We start from the raw sequence: 20,552 nt of genomic DNA, 5'->3' as shown, positions 1-20,552 counted from the left end.
TCTGAGTGTATTGTCTATTGCAGGATAGGAGGACACGACTGAAATGTTGATAGTCGTAGGACATGGTTTGCGTATCTGACTGGCAGCTCACGCTGATGAAATGATAACTCTGAAGGCTGAATAAAGTGCCTTGGTGAAATTTGTCGGTTTGGAGGAGAGGAGCCAGATGAGGAAGCACGAATCTGGGAACAGGAAGAGGTCGCTGGAATGAAAGCCCGATGCAGGAAAGCTGGAAGTTAATGTGAAGGTAGATTAGGAGTATCTCAGAAAGCCGATAAGTGCGTGGCTTCATGACCATGTCCTCAAAGGGGAGGGTAGAGTTGAAATTGAAGAATGTCAGTTGATACAGGTAGACAAAAAGGTCGAGGCAGGAGGGAAACTCCCGAGAATCCATCAGAGTGAGAACAAACTTCAAGAATGGATAGAAACGCTGTACTGTCCAAGCTTCGCAGCGATAGCAAACTGGCTTAAAATATAGAGAGAGATCTTGTGGTATTATACTGCCATCTAGAGGTAATGATTGGAATTAAACCATTGACTTGAGTGAAGCAGGGTAGAATATATGAGGTTATTACGACTAAAATCCTTGTCTATGTAGAACAACATTTGCTTATTCCTTTAGATTTGAATAATAAATATTCTAGACATGTTTTAGGACAGTTCGTCATGTATATAAATAAATTAACGCAGTATTTAGATGTCATGATTCGGCGCGTTGAATTCGTCCCCACCAGTTGTGAAAGCGCAGCAACAGGAAGCCAGAAGATTGCAGTACTGAGGCACAGAGCATGCAGAGCCTGATGAAGCTGCCTGGTCACTATGGCAACTTACCACTCCCCGCAGTCACTCAAATGAGGGCGTTGCCGTGGTAACTATGGTCTGTGAGGCGCCGGTGGAAAGGTTACAGTACAATAGTGTGGTTGGAGCATGTTGTGACCAGTCAAGTCACGAGCCGCCACTGGCTGAAATGCAGTTTGTAATGGGCTGGATATGTCTTTAAAACATTGAACGTAGCTGATGGAGGTCCAGAGCAGGATCTTCTGATGAACGGAATTGTGCTGGCTCTGTGGGAGCGGGGGGAGGGGCGTCTGATTGCGGGCGAGGAGTAAAGAGAGATTCCGCAGACAAAGCTTTGTGGTGGATTTAAATAGAGCTAAAGTGAGGCAATCGCTGACAACGGGAATGTCGATGTCTTGTCGAAGGAGCTTGAAAGTTTAGCAGAGGACCAGACAGTCTTCAGGTAACCAGGGACCGAGGCAGATAGGTAAGTTCCTGCTTCAAGTAATTTTAAACTAACTACATTTGGTAACATTGTAAGGTGGTGTTTGAATTAGCTGAGTTAATGTGTGATTAGTACCAGGTGAGTGGTTAAATTGATTAGAAGTTGATTTGCTATTTGATTGGTTTCCACACAGTTTAGTTGGTTCTTTTGCCATGCAGTTGTAACATTTAATCAAGCAGCCTATTTCAGCGCCAGCAAGAAGCGCCAGCCAACCGAAGAGCCTCAACAAAAGAGCCGGGAGTCTAGCTGTGGGAGTCTAGCGAGGGGAGGCCTGCGCTAAGACACTGGTCGAATAGATCCGAACCAAACATCGCTCTGGAAGAAGCTATCTACTAGTCAGGTCTGTACCCTCCACCCCACTGCTCCTACTGTGCCTTTTGTCCTGCCTGTCCTGCTATGACTGTCTCTCACATCCCTGTTCTGTCCTCCCGTCCTCGTCCTCTGCCCTCCCTCCGCTGCTCCAACCCCTCTAACCTCATTTCTCTGCCTCCCCCCCCCCCTCCCGCACACTCTCTGGTGCACTCTGGAACTGTCACTCTTCTGCTAACAAAGCTGATTTCATCTCTGCCTTTGCCTCCCACCTCTCTCTCGATTTCCTTGCTCTCACTGAAACCTGGCTGTCCCCTGATAACACTGTAACTCCTGCTGCCCTGTTCTCTCTCTACGTCCTGTCCCATACCCCGCGTCTCACTGGAAGGGGAGGTGGGACTGGTCTTCTCCTCTCTCCCTCCTTACTCTTTTCTGTCCCTTCCGATCTCTCCTCACTCTCTGTCAATACCTTTGAATTTCATGCAGTCCAACTAACCTCTCCCTGTCAACTCCTGCTCATTGTACTGTACCGCCCTCCTGGGCCTCTCGCTCACTTTCTGGATGAACTTGACTATCTACTCTCCTCCCTCCCCTCTCTGTCTACCCCAACTGTCTTGTTAGGTGACTTCAACATCCATCTCTCCAACCCCAGCCACTCTGCTGGATTCCTCCCTCTCCTTCACTCCTTCGACTTCTGGCCGTCAACTGGACCTCACCTTCTCCAGGGCCTGCTGCCCCTCCACCCTCTCTGTCACCCCCCTGGACCTCTCTGATCACTATTTCATCTCTTTTTCTCTGTCTCTCCCCCCTCTCCCTGCTCCTCCTACCCCCACTGTCACCTCTCGCCGTAACCTCCGCTCTCTCTCCCCCTCTGTCCTTGCCTCCACTGCTCTCTCTCACCTCCCTCCTATCGACTCCTTTTCACAACTCTCTGTAGACTCTGCTACCTCCACCCTCTTCTCCTCACTCACCTCCTCCCTCGACTCCCTCTGTCCCCTCACCTCCCGACCTGCTCGCTCCTCCCCTCCCCATCCCTGGCTCTCCTCTGCGCTCCGCTCGGCAAGAATCACACTGCGATCTGCTGAAAAGAAATGGAAGAGAACCAAACTCCCTGCTGCCCTAGACCTTTACCGCACTCGCCTCTCCTCCTTCTCCTCTACTCTCTCCTCTGCTAAATGTACTTATTTCCAATCTGTAATCCAAGCCTCCACTAACAACTCACATAAACTATTCTCTACCTTCTCCTCCCTCCTAAACCCCCCCCCCTCCTCCTCCCTCCTCTATCTCCCCTGATGACTTTGCCTCCTTCTTCTCTTCTAAAATCTCAGATATCCGCAAACTCTTTAACACCTCTCCCTCCCCCGCACCCCCTCCTGCTCCAACCCCTACACCCACTGCATCCCCTACTAACTCGCCCTCCTTCTCCACCTTCTTGCCCCTCTCAGACTCTGACCTCTCCTCCCTGCTCCAGGGTCAGAAACCCACCACGTGTGCCTTGGACCCCCTCCCCACTCACCTCTTTCAAGCTGCTGCTCCTGCTCTACTTACCTTCACCTTCTCAACACCTCTCTACTTTCTGGTCTCTTTCCCTCTGCCTTCAAAAAAGCCTCTATCACTCCCCTCCTCAAAAAACCTACCCTCGACCCCACCTCCCTCCAGAGCTACCGTCCTGTCTCCCTCCTACCCTTCCTCTCCAAAACCCTCGAGCGGACTGTACACCGCCAGCTCTCTGCTTTCCTGTCCAACCACTCTCTGCTTGACCCTCTCCAATCTGGCTTCCGCTCTGCTCACTCCACTGAAACCACCCTCCTGTCTGTCACCAACTCGCTTAAGTCTGCCCGAGCTGCCTCTCTCTCCTCTGTCCTAATTCTCCTCGACCTCTCTGCTGCCTTTGACACTGTTGATCACTCTATTCTACTATCATCTCTCGCTGACCTGGGGATCTCTGGCACTGCTCTGGCCTGGTTCTCCTCCTACCTCTCCAACTGCACTTACCAGGTAACCTGGCGTGAAGCAACCTCCACACCTCACCCTCTCTTAACAGGAGTCCCCCAAGGGTCAGTCTTGGGTCCTCTCCTGTTCTCTCTCTACACCCGCTCCCTGGGCCCCCTTATCGCATCCTATGGTTTCTCATACCATTTCTATGCTGATGATGCTCAGATTTTCCTCTCCTTCCCCACCTCTGACTCCACCATCTCCTCCCGTATCTCTACCTGTCTGTCTGCTATTTCCTCCTGGATGCACTCGCATCACCTCACACTCAACCTCTCTAAATCTGACCTCCTTTTCTTTCCCTCCTCCTCCCCCTCCTCTGATCTCTCTATCTCTGTTCCTCTGGAATCTACCACACTCTCTCCCTCTTCCTCCGCTAAGAACCTTGGAGTCACCCTGGACCCCTGCCTCTCTTATTCCCAGCACATCTCCACTCTGGCACGCACTTGCCGATTCTTCCTGAGCAACATCCGAAGAATCCGACCCTTCCTCACCAACTACGCCACCCAGCTCCTGGTCCAGGCCCTGGTACTCTCCCGCCTAGACTACTGCAACTCCCTCCTGGCTGGCCTCCCTGCGTCCGCCACCCGTCCGCTCCAGCTCATCCAGAACTCCGCTGCCCGCCTGGTGTTCTCTCTGCCTCACTTCGCCCACGCTACTCCACTACTCCGCTCACTCCACTGGCTACCGATCACAGCTCGCATCCAGTTCAAGACTCTTGTACTAGCCTACAGATGCCTTGACCAGACTGCACCCAGCTACCTCCAGACCCTCATCTCTCCCTACACCCCCACTCGACCTCTCCGCTCCGCCTGCACTAGAAGACTGGCTCTACCTCCGCTACGCTCCCCTGCCTCCAGAGCCCGCTCCTTCTCCACCCTCGCTCCGCAGTGGTGGAATGACCTTCCTACAGATGTCAGGACTGCCCAGTCCCTGACCACATTCCGGTGCCTCCTTAAGACTCACCTCTTCAGACAGCACCTGTAGAACTCCACTGTTTTTCCCCTGGGACACTATCACCCTTCCTTAAATGCGCTTTATTTGCTCTTATCTGCCCCCTATTTTACTGCATTTAATCCTGTACTTCAGAATACTGTAATCTGCCAAGTGTTTAATCTGTAGTATTTTGTATTTAATCATATCTTGATGTAACTATCACTGTCACTGTTATCTGCTGTATCATTGAATTGTATTTTGTCACACTTGTACTTGCTTGAACCAAAGTCATTGTATTTATCTTGCTCTTATTGTATTACTTGTACTGTAACACTTGAAATGTATTTGCTTACGATTGTAAGTCGCCCTGGATAAGGGCGTCTGCTAAGAAATAAATAATAATAATAATAATAAAGTTGCAGACAAGTTGAGTAATAAAGCTGCGCTTTGGACGGCTCTGATGCTGAGGTGGAGACTGGATGGAACAGGAAAGAGTAACGTTGGAGCTCTTGAAGCCGAAAGAGAAGCTGAATGAAAAGAAGGATCACCTGAGCAGGTAGGAAAATGATTGATAATATCTTGGCAGCGATGTGCAGAGAAATGACCTGCAGTGAGCGAGGCAACAAAGTTTAGATATTAGCGGTATTAGTGGAGCACGAAATGATGGCGTCTGAGCGTTTGCTTCAAAACAAAACACTAGACAGCAAAGGTGCAAGTGATCAGGGCTTAAATAGAAAATAGATACTAATTAACAGGAAATGAGAAGCCCCCAGCTCCACGCCCCCTGAACCACGCAAGCTAACATAAATATCAATGTGTTATTAGGAAGCATTTGTATTAGATTTAGAAGCTGACTGCAGCTAGCGTCCTCAGAGAAGGAGAGGGAATGTCCACGTGTCATTTTATAATTAAGGGGTAAAAACCAAGTGTGGCAGGCTAGCTGCAGTGATGACATCCGACCAGAAAGAATCACACAGACAGACAGTACTGGGGTTCAAACTGAAGACGCAATGGCTGCGCTCAGCAGGTTTAATGAAACAAAATAAAAGGTTTTAAACAGAAAACAGGACACGGGATTGAGGCCAAAATAAACAGACAAACAAAACGGATTAATACTAAACAAACAAACACGGTGACTTATTATTTTAGTTTCTTTAACCTCCTCTCCACACCCATTCTCCACTCACCGAACACACAACCCAGAGTGAGTGAAACGTGCATCTATATATACTGTTGTGCCGGGATTCAATTACTAATTAATTATTCACTTGAATCCCAGCATGTGAATTAATTATGTGCAACCCCGTGCTCACATATTCAATACTTTAAATGCAGGGTCACAGGATTATTATTATTATTATTAGTAGTAGTAGTAGTAGTAGTAGTATACAGCCCTGTCCTTCATCCTGAACACATTGGGCTAGTCCACTTTTATAACTGTCTTGACAGGGCACACTCTGAGGGGGGCTGAGTTTTTCCCATCTTTATTTAAGTAAGGAGAGAAATATGGAAACATCCTGTCAGTAAATCTGTGTTTAAAAGTGTAGAGAGGTCTCATATCACTGGAGTCAAAGAATGCCACCTCCCCCCCATCACAGTCCAGCTGAACTCTGATCTTCTGGGGTTTCTTCTCCACAGTGAGTCGTGTCCATGGTGAGATACATGCCCAGTACTGATCCCCATCCCTCAGAGCTAGACTCCAGTATCCTTTTCCTGGGTTCAGAGTGATGCTCCCTTTCCTCTGGTTGGACTCTTTTGTCACACCCAGATCCCAGGCAGTTTTGTTTCCAACTTCAACATCCCAGCAGTGTTTCCCTGAAGTGAATCCCTCAGAGCCCAGCACATTAACACAGGAATCAAACCGTTCTGGGTTGTCAGGAAGCTGCTGTCTCTCCTTGCTGTATCTCACACTTGTTAGATCCTCAGACAGTATCAGAGCAGGGTGTGCTGTGTTGGGATCCAGAGTCACTGGAGCTGAGAGAGGAAACGAGAGACAGGGTTAGAAATGAGAACATCTACCTGCACACTAAAGCATTGAAATACATTAGGAGGTAGGAGCTGTATATTACATTTAACATTATAATGCATTGTTTCAAATATTACTATTTAAGATCAAACAATTTTAAAAAGCAGAAATGTGCCTGTCAATCTCACACAAACAGCATGTAAACATGTTTAATCACAGTGTGTAAAAACCCTGCCATGATTAGCTGAGAGGGTGTACAGTATATAAATGCTGAACTCTGGTCAGTGAGAATTGTAGCTGCTCACAGAGTTCTATCACAGAGCTCTAGAATAGAACACTGGGACACTGCTCAGCACTAACATTCTTAGAGCTCTGGGAGCATTCCAAGACAATGGGCTGAACTCAGAGAAGTCTGTGTTCTACTGCAGCTTCTTTACAAGGAGTTTTAATGCAGACCAACATGGGATCAGAAAGCCTTTTGCTCTCTTGGAATGCTCTTCCAGCTCACCTCAATACTATGAGCAGCTCACAGCGTTTTAATATTGAACTGAGAGATGATCTCTGTGATGGATAGCAGTGTATTTGCTACAGGTGTGTACATTTCATTGTGTATTATTATTGATTGTAGAGAGCTGTATCTTGCTGCTTACACACATTGTGGATTGTGGTTATATGCACTCCCCCCCCTCCTTTGTGATGCTGCCCCACAGGACTCACTGTATTGAACAATCCCCAGCATCTTCTCCCACACTTTGTACTTCAGAGAGCCCAGGTGCTCGGCTACATCTATCAGCGCTCCTGAAACACACTGTGGATCCTGCAGTGTGCACTCGGCTCTGCAATCATATTCAGGAGTTAGTGCTGCTCTGTGTTTGCATTCAATACAATACAAGAGAGGAAGACAGGCCAGATCTTACATACCTTCTCTTTGTGTCGTTGTACTTCTGAAACAAACAAGGAAAATACTTCAATACATTATTAAACACAAATACACATTTTATATAAAACAGCAGCAACAATGCCCAGCTTTCCATGTTAGACTCAGTGTTGATATTTCACACTCTGGCATTCCCAATAATGACTCGTCTGTGCTGGTTTGTGGTGCTGGGGTGGTGGTGCAGCCTTGCAGCCTTGCAGTCTCCATTGCACAAACACATTGTATGGGCACATGTCTAATCATCTGTATCCTGTGCTAGTCACTGTGCATTCACAATAAGAACATGTAACACACAGTTAAACAATCACTACCTGCAGGAAGAAGATGTCTTCAGCTTCCATCTCCTGTTCTATCACTCGGATTGTGTCTGAAAGGGATGAGATTTCTCTTGTAATATTTTCAATCTTCTCTGTCATGATTCTTCCCTTTTGTTCCTCTTCCCCCCTCAGTGCAGCTATCCTGGCCTTTTCTTCATCTCGTAGAAACTGGTGAAGTGTCTCAAACTCTTCCTTTATCTGCTTCTCTGTTTCAAATGTCTGCTTCTGCAACATATCGATGAACATTTCAGAATTGTAATGGATTACGTATGGAAAGTTATATTTAAAGCCAATCACAAGAAACCCTATTCACTTACTTTCACGAGTTGTACAGTTGCATCACACTGCGATTTCATCTTTTTAAAGTTCCCCAGCTTGTCCTGTAGGGGTGTGAGTGCAGTCTTGAGCATATCCTGGAATTCAATTGAAAACGAGTTTGCACCTTTAACACTGTATATATTGTGTTGAAAACAGCAGGGGGCAGTGCAGCACAGCACATGCTAGTCACTGGGAATCAGGGAGATGCTGGTCGGCTGCCCTAGGTCCAGTAAGCACACTGGGAGAAGTGTGAATGCTGTTTCAGGGTGTTTTAGGAGTGCTCAGGGGAAGCATCAGCACACACTGGTCTGCCATGTGGGCACCAGCACTGAGCAGCTTGTCCTGTTACTGATACTAGACCTGCAGTAAACGCTGGCTGGGCCTGTCAGGGTCAAAATGGGTTTGTTTGTTTGTTAAAAATAAAATCTGCATTGCATTTCTTCTATATGGAACGGTCATGTCGCTTACCTTATTTATTCACTCATTTCATTTTCATTGTTTTGTCTCACTAAATGTGATGTATTTAGGATTACATGCAGAGTAAAACCTGCTCTTACCAGCCAGTAAGCATGGCCAGGCCCTGTAGTGATTTTCAGTTCAGGTTTTTACTGCAGATCTGTTTATTTACAGTAATCCAAATGGAAAGGCATATTATTAATCATAGTGATAAGGGTTTGTTACTCTGAGTTGGGTTCCATGCATGCTGCCAGGTCTCTTACATTCATTCAGATCCGATGACAGAATGGCCGGGCGAATCGCTCAGTTCCAAATCATGCCACGCTGCTAAACAGATGCAGAGCTTGATCTAGAAAGCCATTCTCTCAATTCAGCTGTTAAATGTACAGCGAGGTTTAAACATACATGTTGTATTACCAGAACACTCCATGAACGTTCATAGTGTGCAAAGAAAGTACATATCAATCTTCCATTTTATTTGCATATACTGTATAATTGTGTGCTGACTTTACACTTTGCATATACTGTATAACTGTGTCCTGACTTTACACTTTGCATATACTGTATAACTGTGCCCTGACTTTACACTTTGCATATACTGTATAACTGTGCCCTGACTTTACACTTTGCATATACTGTATAACTGTGCCCTGACTTCACACTTTGCATATACTGTATAACTGTGCCCTGACTTTACACTTTGCATATACTGTATAACTGTGTCCTGACTTTACACTTTGCATATACTGTATAACTGTCCTGACTTTACACTTTGGACCCCTCGGGTCTAGTTGTCTGATTTGTAAAGCCTCTTTGTACCCAGATCTCTGAATGTTTTATTACACACTGAATCAGCTCCCTGCTCCCTTCCTCCCCAATCTGTAGCCTCTTCACTGAAGAGGTATAAAAAGTACACACATGATATTCTTTGTAGGGTTGGGTGATAAGCGGTATTGTTGTTGTTACTGGTATTTTTTTAATGACGATAAAAGCAAATAAATGACATCGTTTTTTGTTTTTTTTCTTTATCTTATCTTGCGCATGGCGCGAACTGAAAATGAACTTCATGTGGCAATCAATAGATGGTACAGATTCATATTTGTCATGCAGTCGATTATTTCAATTTTTAATTCCAGAACGCCTATTATTGGATTGAATGTCAAGTCAACCCTTTAATCAATCAGACGTCACGTTAAACTTTTAACAAAGGTTCATTTTAATTATGTTCAATGTACCTGATGTATAGAATCCAGTGTTTTGGACACAGGCTTCACCTTGCTAGCAGTAAGACATTTGCCTTATTTTATTAAGTGTGAATGTACCCATCTTTGTGTTATTTAGAGTATGTTTAACTAGTGTTAAAAGCAGCCTTAGACCAGGTGCCCTGTGCTGTTTCACTTTCACTTGCCCTGGCTTCACTAGCTATATTAAACATGACGTACTTTTAATATTGAATATTAAACTATATTTAATTGTGTTTCTGTTGTTGTATGTTACATGCACCCATGTATAAACAGTAAGTAACTTCTTATGATAACATGTATGCGTGTGTTTTTCAGTCATGGCCCAACATGAGAAAAAGCTTTGAAAGTAAAGCATGTTCTGTTTTGCGAATGATTTAAACGCACTGTATTAGAAGCATTTGGGGCTGTAGTATTATATAAAAGCAGCTTTTAAAATTAGTTCTAGCTTTATTTTAACATACAATTGCAAAAAACATAAAAATTAAATATACCTTAATTTGAATGTTAAATATACTGTGATAAATATCCTATATCGTCTTGAACATCTGAAATATTAAATTTGTTTTGAGGTATATCTCCACCCCTAATTCTTTGGTTAACAATTTTGGATTTTTCTGACATTTGAAAAACAGGAAATATAATCTAGTAAATATGAAAGGGGTTCCTATACTTTAAATGAAGACACAGATGCAAAGTACAGATATATGAATAATGAACACATGAACACCACTGCATCAGAACACATGAACACCACTGCATCAGAACACACGAACACCACTGCATCTGAACACACGAACACCACTGCATCTGAACACATGAACACCACTGCATCTGAACACACGAACACCACTGCATCAGAACACATGAACACCACTGCATCTGAACACACGAACACCGCTGCATCAGAACACATGAACACCACTGCATCTGAACACACGAACACCACTGCATCAGAACACACGAACACCACTGCATCAGAACACACGAACACCGCTGCATCAGAACACACGAACACCGCTGCATCTGAACACACGAACACCACTGCATCAGAACACACGAACACCGCTGCATCTGAACACACGAACACCGCTGCATCTGAACACACGAACACCACTGCATCTGAACACACGAACACCACTGCATCAGAACACATGAACACCACTGCATCTGAACACACGAACACCACTGCATCAGAACACACGAACACCACTGCATCTGAACACACGAACACCACTGCATCTGAACACACGAACACCGCTGCATCTGAACACACGAACACCGCTGCATCAGAACACATGAACACCGCTGCATCAGAACACACGAACACCACTGCATCTGAACACACGAACACCGCTGCATCTGAACACACGAACACCGCTGCATCTGAACACACGAACACCACTGCATCTGAACACACGAACACCACTGCATCTGAACACATGAACACCACTGCATCTGAACACACGAACACCACTGCATGTGAACACCACTGCATCTGGAAAGAAAGCCACATTAAATAGGATTCATCAGGCCCATTAGGAGTTATATATATATATAAGTTGCTATAAATTAAATAAGTACATTTACAGAACATGAACTGTTAACATTATGAATACTGTACATATACATTGTATTCACAATCACTGGCACATTTAGAAATATGAATCTGTTTGCATACCTTATATTCCAGCACAGCTTCTTCGATCGGTATCACTTTATGACTTGTATGTTCTTTTGAAGCTTGACAAACAACACAGATTGCCTTTTCCTCATCCATACAGAACAGCTTTGGTTTTTCTTGATGCTTCCTACAAACCATTTCAATAGTTGGTGAGGATTTCTGGCTCATAAGGTACGACTCTGCAATATTCTTCAGTGTGAAATTGATGAATAGATCCTCCAGTGAGGACCTTCTCTTGCACACTCGACACACCCGAGTTTCTTTCTCTTTCCAGCACGGATCCAGACATGCTTTACAGAAGCTGTGGTTACAGTGAAGAGTTACAGGATCCTTGACAATCTCACAGCACACACCACAGGAAAGCTCATGTTTCAGGGTTAACAATAACGACTTATCTGCCATTCTTAAAGAAAGTTAGTGCCTTCCCTGCTCACTAAGATGTCTGCCTGACACTGTAAAAGAAGGTCAAAGAACAGTTTCACTTTCCTTGTGAAAGTGAAACTGTTACACACTGTCACTGAAAGAGGACATTCTGTTCACATGACTTTTCAAAAAATGTTGCATTGATTACATTTTAATAGTAATATAAGAATATCACTTTTACAATGAGAATAGTAAAAGAAACATTTAAACAATCACGACAGTGACTCCATCCAGCTATAATAAAAACTAAGCAAAGAAACATACGTGGCTCTATATGCAGGAACAAACTGCATGGCAAATTGCCAATGATCGGGGTGGGGAGCATTCTTCTACACCCATGTTTACAATGGCTCTGCCCCTTGTCTCAGTAACACAGTGTGATCCAGCGTTAATGATCAGCAGCTCCACTATCACCAGGGATAAGGAAGCCTCACTGAGCGACAGCACAGGCTTGGATTTACTGAGGGGACCCTTTTATTCTGAGTAATGGCTGTTCTTCTCCAGCACTATAACCCTTATCAATTGAGCAAAGAGAAGCCCTTTTCTAAATATAATAACTGGGGGGTCACAGAGTAATATTATAATCCCCTCTATTCCCCAAACAGTTCAAATTAGAGGTTTTCACTCTTTCCTTGTACAGAATGTGAGCACATCTCAAACTGCTCCTGGTCACAGAGGCTCGGGGTGGATGGCTGTGTGCAAAAAAATCTTCTCAGGAGCAGAGCGGTTAATACAGACACACACTGCAGCCCAGCCCCCACACAGGAGAGGAAAGCCCTCCACAATATAATACTGTGTATAGCAGCTCCCACACAGAGAGGAAAGCCCTCCACAATATAATACTGTGTATAGCAGCTCCCACACAGAGAGGAAAGCCCTCCACAATATAATACTGTGTATAGCAGCTACACACACAGGAGAGGAAAGCCCTCCACAATATAATACTGTGTATAGCAGCTACACACACAGGAGAGGAAAGCCCTCCACAATATAATACTGTGTATAGCAGCTCCCACACACAGGAGAGGAAAGCCCTCCACAATATAATACTGTGTATAGCAGCTAAACACACAGGAGAGGAAAGCCCTCCACAATATAATACTGTGTATAGCAGCTCCCACACAGAGAGGAAAGCCCTCCACAATATAATACTGTGTATAGCAGCTCCCACACAGAGAGGAAAGCCCTCCACAATATAATACTGTGTATAGCAGCTACACACACAGGAGAGGAAAGCCCTCCACAATATAATACTGTGTATAGCAGCTACACACACAGGAGAGGAAAGCCCTCCACAATATAATACTGTGTATAGCAGCTCCCACACAGAGAGGAAAGCCCTCCACAATATAATACTGTGTATAGCAGCTCCCACACAGAGAGGAAAGCCCTCCGCAATATAATACTGTGTATAGCAGCTCCCACACAGAGAGGAAAGCCCTCCACAATATAATACTGTGTATAGCAGCTACACACACAGGAGAGGAAAGCCCTCCACAATATAATACTGTGTATAGCAGCTCCCACACAGGAGAGGAAAGCCCTCCGCAATATAATACTGTGTATAGCAGCTCCCACACAGGAGAGGAAAGCCCTCCACAATATAATACTGTGTATAGCAGCTCCCACACACAGGAGAGGAAAGCCCTCCACAATATAATACTGTGTATAGCAGCTACACACACAGGAGAGGAAAGCCCTCCACAATATAATACTGTGTATAGCAGCTCCCACACAGAGAGGAAAGCCCTCCACAATATAATACTGTGTATAGCAGCTACACACACAGGAGAGGAAAGCCCTCCACAATATAATACTGTGTATAGCAGCTCCCACACAGGAGAGGAAAGCCCTCCACAATATAATACTGTGTATAGCAGCTACACACACAGGAGAGGAAAGCCCTCCACAATATAATACTGTGTATAGCAGCTCCCACACAGGAGAGGAAAGCCCTCCACAATATAATACTGTGTATAGCAGCTACACACACAGGAGAGGAAAGCCCTCCACAATATAATACTGTGTATAGCAGCTCCCACACACAGGAGAGGAAAGCCCTCCACAATATAATACTGTGTATAGCAGCTCCCACACAGAGAGGAAAGCCCTCCACAATATAATACTGTGTATAGCAGCTCCCACACAGGAGAGGAAAGCCCTCCACAATATAATACTGTGTATAGCAGCTCCCACACAGAGAGGAAAGCCCTCCACAATATAATACTGTGTATAGCAGCTCCCACACAGAGAGGAAAGCCCTCCACAATATAATACTGTGTATAGCAGCTCCCACACAGAGAGGAAAGCCCTCCACAATATAATACTGTGTATAGCAGCTCCCACACAGAGAGGAAAGCCCTCCACAATATAATACTGTGTATAGCAGCTACACACACAGGAGAGGAAAGCCCTCCACAATATAATACTGTGTATAGCAGCTCCCACACAGGAGAGGAAAGCCCTCCATAAGATAATCCTCTCTGTCAGTGAATGGGATCACAGCTGCTTTAACTCATGATAAACAATCTGCTGTCCTGTTCCTTTCATTCAAATTGATACATTTTCAACAATAATCTATGAAAACAGGAATACATATACAGGATAAAATCATTAAATGTATTAACTTACTGATTATATTTCACCAGGAAACACTAATACAGAATACAGCCCTTGAGGACCTGGTCTCCTCTTCCCAGTATTGACTGTGTTTCAGGTAAAAGAACCCTGCTGACTCCACTCAGTCTCCTATGTGCAGTCCAGCAGGCAGGTGGAAGGGTCATCTGGGGTCCTCTTACCTCTAACATCGTGGAGGAAGGGAGCTGAACATGCTCCAGTGATTAGAGTCCTTGAGACTGGAATTCACTGCAGAACTAAATGGAGAATGTGGTTGTAATGGGAGATTGTAATCAACTGATAGAACCCTTTTGATAAATGCTCCTGCTTCTCACAGAAACACTGTTTGATTCGGATGTGTTTGTGTTTCAGAGTGTTTGAAATGAGAATGAACGTATGCTGCAGTACTGACACTATACACTGTGCAAATGAGATTTACCCTGGGAAAATAACTACAGTAAAATGAAATACATACATAAATAAATACTGGAAAACAAAAAGATCTGCATGTCCACCACTAGGGGGAGTGTATAAATACCCGAGCCTCTGCCTTGCTTTTTAAACTGCAGAGAGACGAAGCCACCATGAAGACTCCTGCTCCTGCTCCTGCTCCTGCCCCTCTGCACTGGTGAGTAACTGGAAGCAAACTGGAAAATGATCTAATAGTGAGAAGTTCCCCATGGGTTATATGCACAGTGTTTCTGCACAGTGGTTTCCTATGGGTAATTTGCACAGTGTTTCTGCACAGTGGTTTCCTATGGGTAATTTGCACAGTGGTTTCCTGTGGGTAATTTGCACAGTGTTTCTGCACAGTGGTTTCCTATGGGTAATTTGCACAGTGGTTTCCTATGGGTAATTTGCACAGTGTTTCTGCACAATGTTTTCTATGGGTAATTTGCACAGTGTTTCTGCACAGTGGTTTCCTATGGGTAATTTGCACAGTGTTTCTGCACAGTGGTTTCCTATGGGTAATTTGCACAGTGGTTTCCTGTGGGTAATTTGCACAGTGTTTCTGCACAGTGGTTTCCTATGGGTAATTTGCACAGTGGTTTCCTATGGGTAATTTGCACAGTGTTTCTGCACAATGTTTTCTATGGGTAATCTGCACAGTGTTTCTGCACAGTGGTTTCCTATGGGTAATTTGCAGTGTTTCTGCACAGTGGTTTCCTATGGGTAATTTGCACAGTGGTTTCCTATGGGTAATTTGCACAGTGTTTCTGCACAGTGGTTTCCTATGGGTAATTTGCACAGTGGTTTCCTATGGGTAATTTGCACAGTGTTTATGCACAATGTTTTCTATGGGTAATTTGCACAGTGGTTTCCTATGGGTAATTTGCACAGTGGTTTCCTATGGGTAATTTGCACAGTGTTTCTGCACAATGTTTTCTATGGGTAATTTGCACAGTGTTTCTGCACAGTGGTTTCCTATGGGTAATTTGCAGTGTTTCTGCACAGTGGTTTCCTATGGGTAATTTGCACAGTGGTTTCCTGTGGGTAATTTGCACAGTGTTTCTGCACAGTGGTTTCCTATGGGTAATTTGCACAGTGTTTCTGCACAATGTTTTCTATGGGTAATTTGCACAGTGTTTCTGCACAGTGGTTTTCTATGGGTAATTTGCACAGTGGTTTCCTATGGGTAATTTGCACAGTGTTTCTGCACAATGTTTTCTATGGGTAATTTGCACAGTGTTTCTGCACAGTGGTTTCCTGTGGGTAATTTGCACAGTGTTTCTGCACAGTGGTTTCCTATGGGTAATTTGCACAGTGTTTCTGCACAATGTTTTCTATGGGTAATTTGCACAGTGTTTCTGCACAGTGGTTTCCTATGGGTAATTTGCACAGTGTTTCTGCACAGTGGTTTCCTATGGGTAATTTGCACAGTGTTTCTGCACAATGTTTTCTATGGGTAATTTGCACAGTGTTTCTGCACAGTGGTTTCCTATGGGTAATTTGCACATTGGTTTCCTATGGGTAATTTGCACAGTGGTTTCCTGTGGGTAATTTGCACAGTGTTTCTGCACAGTGGTTTCCTATGGGTAATTTGCACAGTGTTTCTGCACAATGTTTTCTATGGGTAATGTGCACAGTGTTTCTGCACAGTGGTTTTCTATGGGTAATTTGCACAGTGGTTTCCTATGGGTAATTTGCACAGTGTTTCTGCACAGTGGTTTCCTATGGGTAATTTGCACAGTGTTTCTGCACAATGTTTTCTATGGGTAATTTGCACAGTGTTTCTGCACAGTGGTTTTCTATGGGTAATTTGCACAGTGGTTTCCTATGGGTAATTTGCACAGTGTTTCTGCACAATGTTTTCTATGGGTAATTTGCACAGTGTTTCTGCACAGTGGTTTCCTGTGGGTAATTTGCAGTGTTTCTGCACAGTGGTTTCCTATGGGTAATTTGCACAGTGGTTTCCTGTGGGTAATTTGCACAGTGTTTCTGCACAGTGGTTTCCTATGGGTAATTTGCACAGTGTTTCTGCACAATGTTTTCTATGGGTAATTTGCACAGTGTTTCTGCACAGTGGTTTTCTATGGGTAATTTGCACAGTGGTTTCCTATGGGTAATTTGCACAGTGTTTCTGCACAATGTTTTCTATGGGTAATTTGCACAGTGTTTCTGCACAGTGGTTTCCTGTGGGTAATTTGCACAGTGTTTCTGCACAGTGGTTTCCTATGGGTAATTTGCACAGTGTTTCTGCACAATGTTTTCTATGGGTAATTTGCACAGTGTTTCTGCACAGTGGTTTCCTATGGGTAATTTGCACAGTGTTTCTGCACAGTGGTTTCCTATGGGTAATTTGCACAGTGTTTCTGCACAATGTTTTCTATGGGTAATTTGCACAGTGTTTCTGCACAGTGGTTTTCTATGGGTAATTTGCACAGTGGTTTCCTATGGGTAATTTGCACAGTGTTTCTGCACAATGTTTTCTATGGGTAATTTGCACAGTGTTTCTGCACAGTGGTTTCCTGTGGGTAATTTGCACAGTGTTTCTGCACAGTGGTTTCCTATGGGTAATTTGCACAGTGTTTCTGCACAATGTTTTCTATGGGTAATTTGCACAGTGTTTCTGCACAGTGGTTTTCTATGGGTAATTTGCACAGTGGTTTCCTATGGGTAATTTGCACAGTGTTTCTGCACAATGTTTTCTATGGGTAATTTGCACAGTGTTTCTGCACAGTGGTTTCCTATGGGTAATTTGCACAGTGTTTCTGCACAGTGGTTTCCTATGGGTAATTTGCACAGTGTTTTTGCACAGTGGTTTCCTATGGGTAATTTGCACAGTGTTTCTGCACAATGTTTTCTATGGGTAATTTGCACAGTGTTTCTGCACAGTGGTTTGCTATGGGTAATTTGCACAGTGGTTTCCTATGGGTAATTTGCAGTGTTTCTGCACAGTGGTTTCCTATGGGTAATTTGCACAGTGGTTTCCTATGGGTAATTTGCACAGTGTTTCTGCACAATGTTTTCTATGGGTAATTTGCACAGTGTTTCTGCACAGTGGTTTCCTATGGGTAATTTGCACAGTGTTTCTGCACAGTGGTTTCCTACGGGTAATTTGCACAGTGTTTCTGCACAGTGGTTTCCTATGGGTAATTTGCACAGTGGTTTCCTATGGGTAATTTGCACAGTGTTTCTGCACAATGTTTTCTATGGGTAATTTGCACAGTGTTTCTGCACAGTGGTTTCCTATGGGTAATTTGCACAGTGTTTCTGCACAGTGGTTTCCTATGGGTAATTTGCACAGTGGTTTCCTATGGGTAATTTGCAGTGTTTCTGCACAGTGGTTTCCCATGCTTTTGATGTGCATTAGTCATGTTTTACCGTTGCCAGTCTCAGTGTGCCACGGATTGAATGGCTATTACTGTGCCAGTCTATCAGTAATGCATTGACTGCTGGAAGTGTACAAACTTGCCCTGACGTTCTCACCCCTAAACTGAGCATCGTCCAGAGCAGCAAACTTTCTTACTGACTGTGCACTCGATTCTCTTCAAAGCAATTGCAATGCTTACAGAATTCCTCCTTGATGAATACCAGCCATCCTCTCCACCAAGTCCTTCACACATCTGATGAGCTGGAGAGTCCATCCACTTGTTTGTTTTTAACTCTAAGATATTTAGAACAGAAAGCCAGTCAATGGCCTGGTCTGTTTTGTTTGAGCGAACAGGTTTAACTTCTCCACATGAAGAAATGAAACCCTCAGGGTCCTCTCAATCAAGGTCAGGCTGGGTATCTCTTGAACTCAATTCTCATGATATGACTACAGTAGGTTTTGTTTTTTTCTTGTTTTTTTTTTGGTCGGTGGATGTTGAGTATGAATACACCTGTGTGATATTCAGACTATATATTTACCTTCTTTGCTATTTATGTTCTGTTTTGTTCATTTAAGTGACATTGTCTAAGTAAATAACTACTTTAAGTTGTGGAATTTTATTAACATAGCTTTGCTTAACGAGTTACCAAGCACTGAAATAACAGGAGTTACCAAGCACTGAAATAACAGGAGTTACCAAGCACTGAAATAACGAGATCAGAGTCACATAGATCCGGAAGCATCTTTCTAGTGCTACTGCTTTGGTTTGGACACATCTGACTATAAAAAAACAATTAGAAAAAACACCTGAGTGGATGAGGTAGCGCCCTGAGGTCACCTGACTGCATGGGGGAAGCCTGCCGAGCCACACAAAGTGTATAGCTAGTGAATAGATGAAACAAGATGAGTCTGTAAGGATTCTCCTCCTAGTGCTGATGAGTTAATAACACTGATATCAGCACAAGACCTGTACTGACCTCTCCACTGCATGACTCGCTCTTTAGTTAAGTGGAAAGGTTTTTGTCTTTGAACAACATGTTTTGTGGATTGCATCCAGACCCTTGCCTCCCCATTCAATTCATTTCAAGTAGGAGACCCAACCTACACCGTCACAGACCCCTCTCCTCCTGCTCTCATGGAAGTTACTGTCGCAGGGGTTGTGTGGGATGTAAACCCCCTCCACACAGCCCTAACCCTAACCCTAATCCTAACCCAACCTATATCACCACAGACCCCTCTCCTCCTGCTCTCATGGAAGTTACTGTCGCAGGGGTTGTGTGTGATGTGAACCCCCTCCACACAGCCCTAACCCTAACCCTAACCCAACCTACACCATCACAGACCCCTCTCCTCCTGCTCTCATGGAAGTTACTGTCGCAGGGGTTGTATGTGATGTGAACCCCCTCCACACAGCCCTAACCCTGACCCTAACCCAACCTACACCATCACAGACCCCTCTCCTCCTGCTCTCAAGGAAGTTACTGTCGCAGGGGTTGTGTGTGATGTGAACCCCCTCCACACAGCCCTAACCCTAATCCTAACCCTAACCAAGCCTATACCATCACAGACCCCTCTCCTCCTGCTCTCATGGAAGTTACTGTCGCAGGGGTTGTATGTGATGTGAACCCCCTCCACACAGTCCGGACCATGCAGTTTCATGCCACGCTGTGGAGGGGGTTGCACTGTAACTGCACAAACATGCATGTTATCACTATTATTACAGTGCAGTTAGGGACCCCTAATCTTAACAAAGGCTTCCTATTTTGCTCCTCAAACATAATTTGTGCGAATGACGATTTAGAGTAAATGGTTTTGAGAATCTAGCCCTATACTGTTCTCTGGTCTAGTTTAAAAACTGGCTGTGCAGATCTAAATAATGTTGCTGCTTACAATTACTCACTAAGATAGATCAACAATATGAAAAACAGTGGTATAAATGTCCTTGGAGCCAGGGGTGTAGTGTGGGGTGTAGGTCAAATTAACAACAATAATATCCACATTGCACAGCATTAGGATCAGTGGAACAGTCACCAGTGTGAATGGAAGGTGTTGGTTGCACCAGCTTAGTATCCAGATCCCACCCAATTCCATGCTCTTTTCTTCATTTGAATACATTTTAATATCATTGTAATGGATTAATGATGGCAAAGTGTTAATTTGATAGCGGGTGCAGAACGCCAGGTGAACCCCATTCTTTACATACAGCTGCTAAACATGATTTACGGCAGCATTATGGGGGTTTTGTACCAGCAAATCACTTT

At 44.4% G+C, this 20,552-nt stretch overlaps 1 protein-coding gene across 2 annotated transcripts; it reads right to left on the bottom strand.

Moving 5' to 3' along the window:
• Window positions 1–5,513: 5,513 nt before the first annotated feature.
• LOC117403023 (zinc-binding protein A33-like) lies at window positions 5,514–12,167 on the bottom strand. Of its 2 annotated transcripts, XM_059024807.1 has the most exons (6): window positions 11,436–12,135; window positions 8,057–8,152; window positions 7,734–7,964; window positions 7,407–7,429; window positions 7,203–7,321; window positions 5,514–6,493 (listed from the first exon to the last, which is right to left on the bottom strand). In XM_059024807.1, exons 1-6 carry the CDS (start codon window positions 11,838–11,840, stop codon window positions 5,940–5,942), a joined length of 1,428 nt encoding a protein of 475 aa, XP_058880790.1. In that variant the 5' UTR covers window positions 11,841–12,135; the 3' UTR covers window positions 5,514–5,939. The 2 variants fall into 2 exon arrangements, with proteins under 2 accessions (XP_058880790.1, XP_058880791.1); XM_059024808.1 differs by lacking the exons at window positions 5,514–6,493; window positions 7,203–7,321; window positions 7,407–7,429; window positions 7,734–7,964; window positions 8,057–8,152 and adding an exon at window positions 8,159–11,252 and having other exon boundaries at window positions 11,436–12,167.
• Between the last annotated feature and the right edge of the window lie 8,385 nt (window positions 12,168–20,552).

Source organism: Acipenser ruthenus, chromosome 6 (genome assembly GCF_902713425.1).
Source record: "Acipenser ruthenus chromosome 6, fAciRut3.2 maternal haplotype, whole genome shotgun sequence".
Lineage (NCBI taxonomy): Eukaryota > Metazoa > Chordata > Actinopteri > Acipenseriformes > Acipenseridae > Acipenser > Acipenser ruthenus.
The sequence above is the reverse complement of the archived record's forward strand: the minus strand, read 5'-3'. Positions and strand labels throughout refer to the sequence as shown.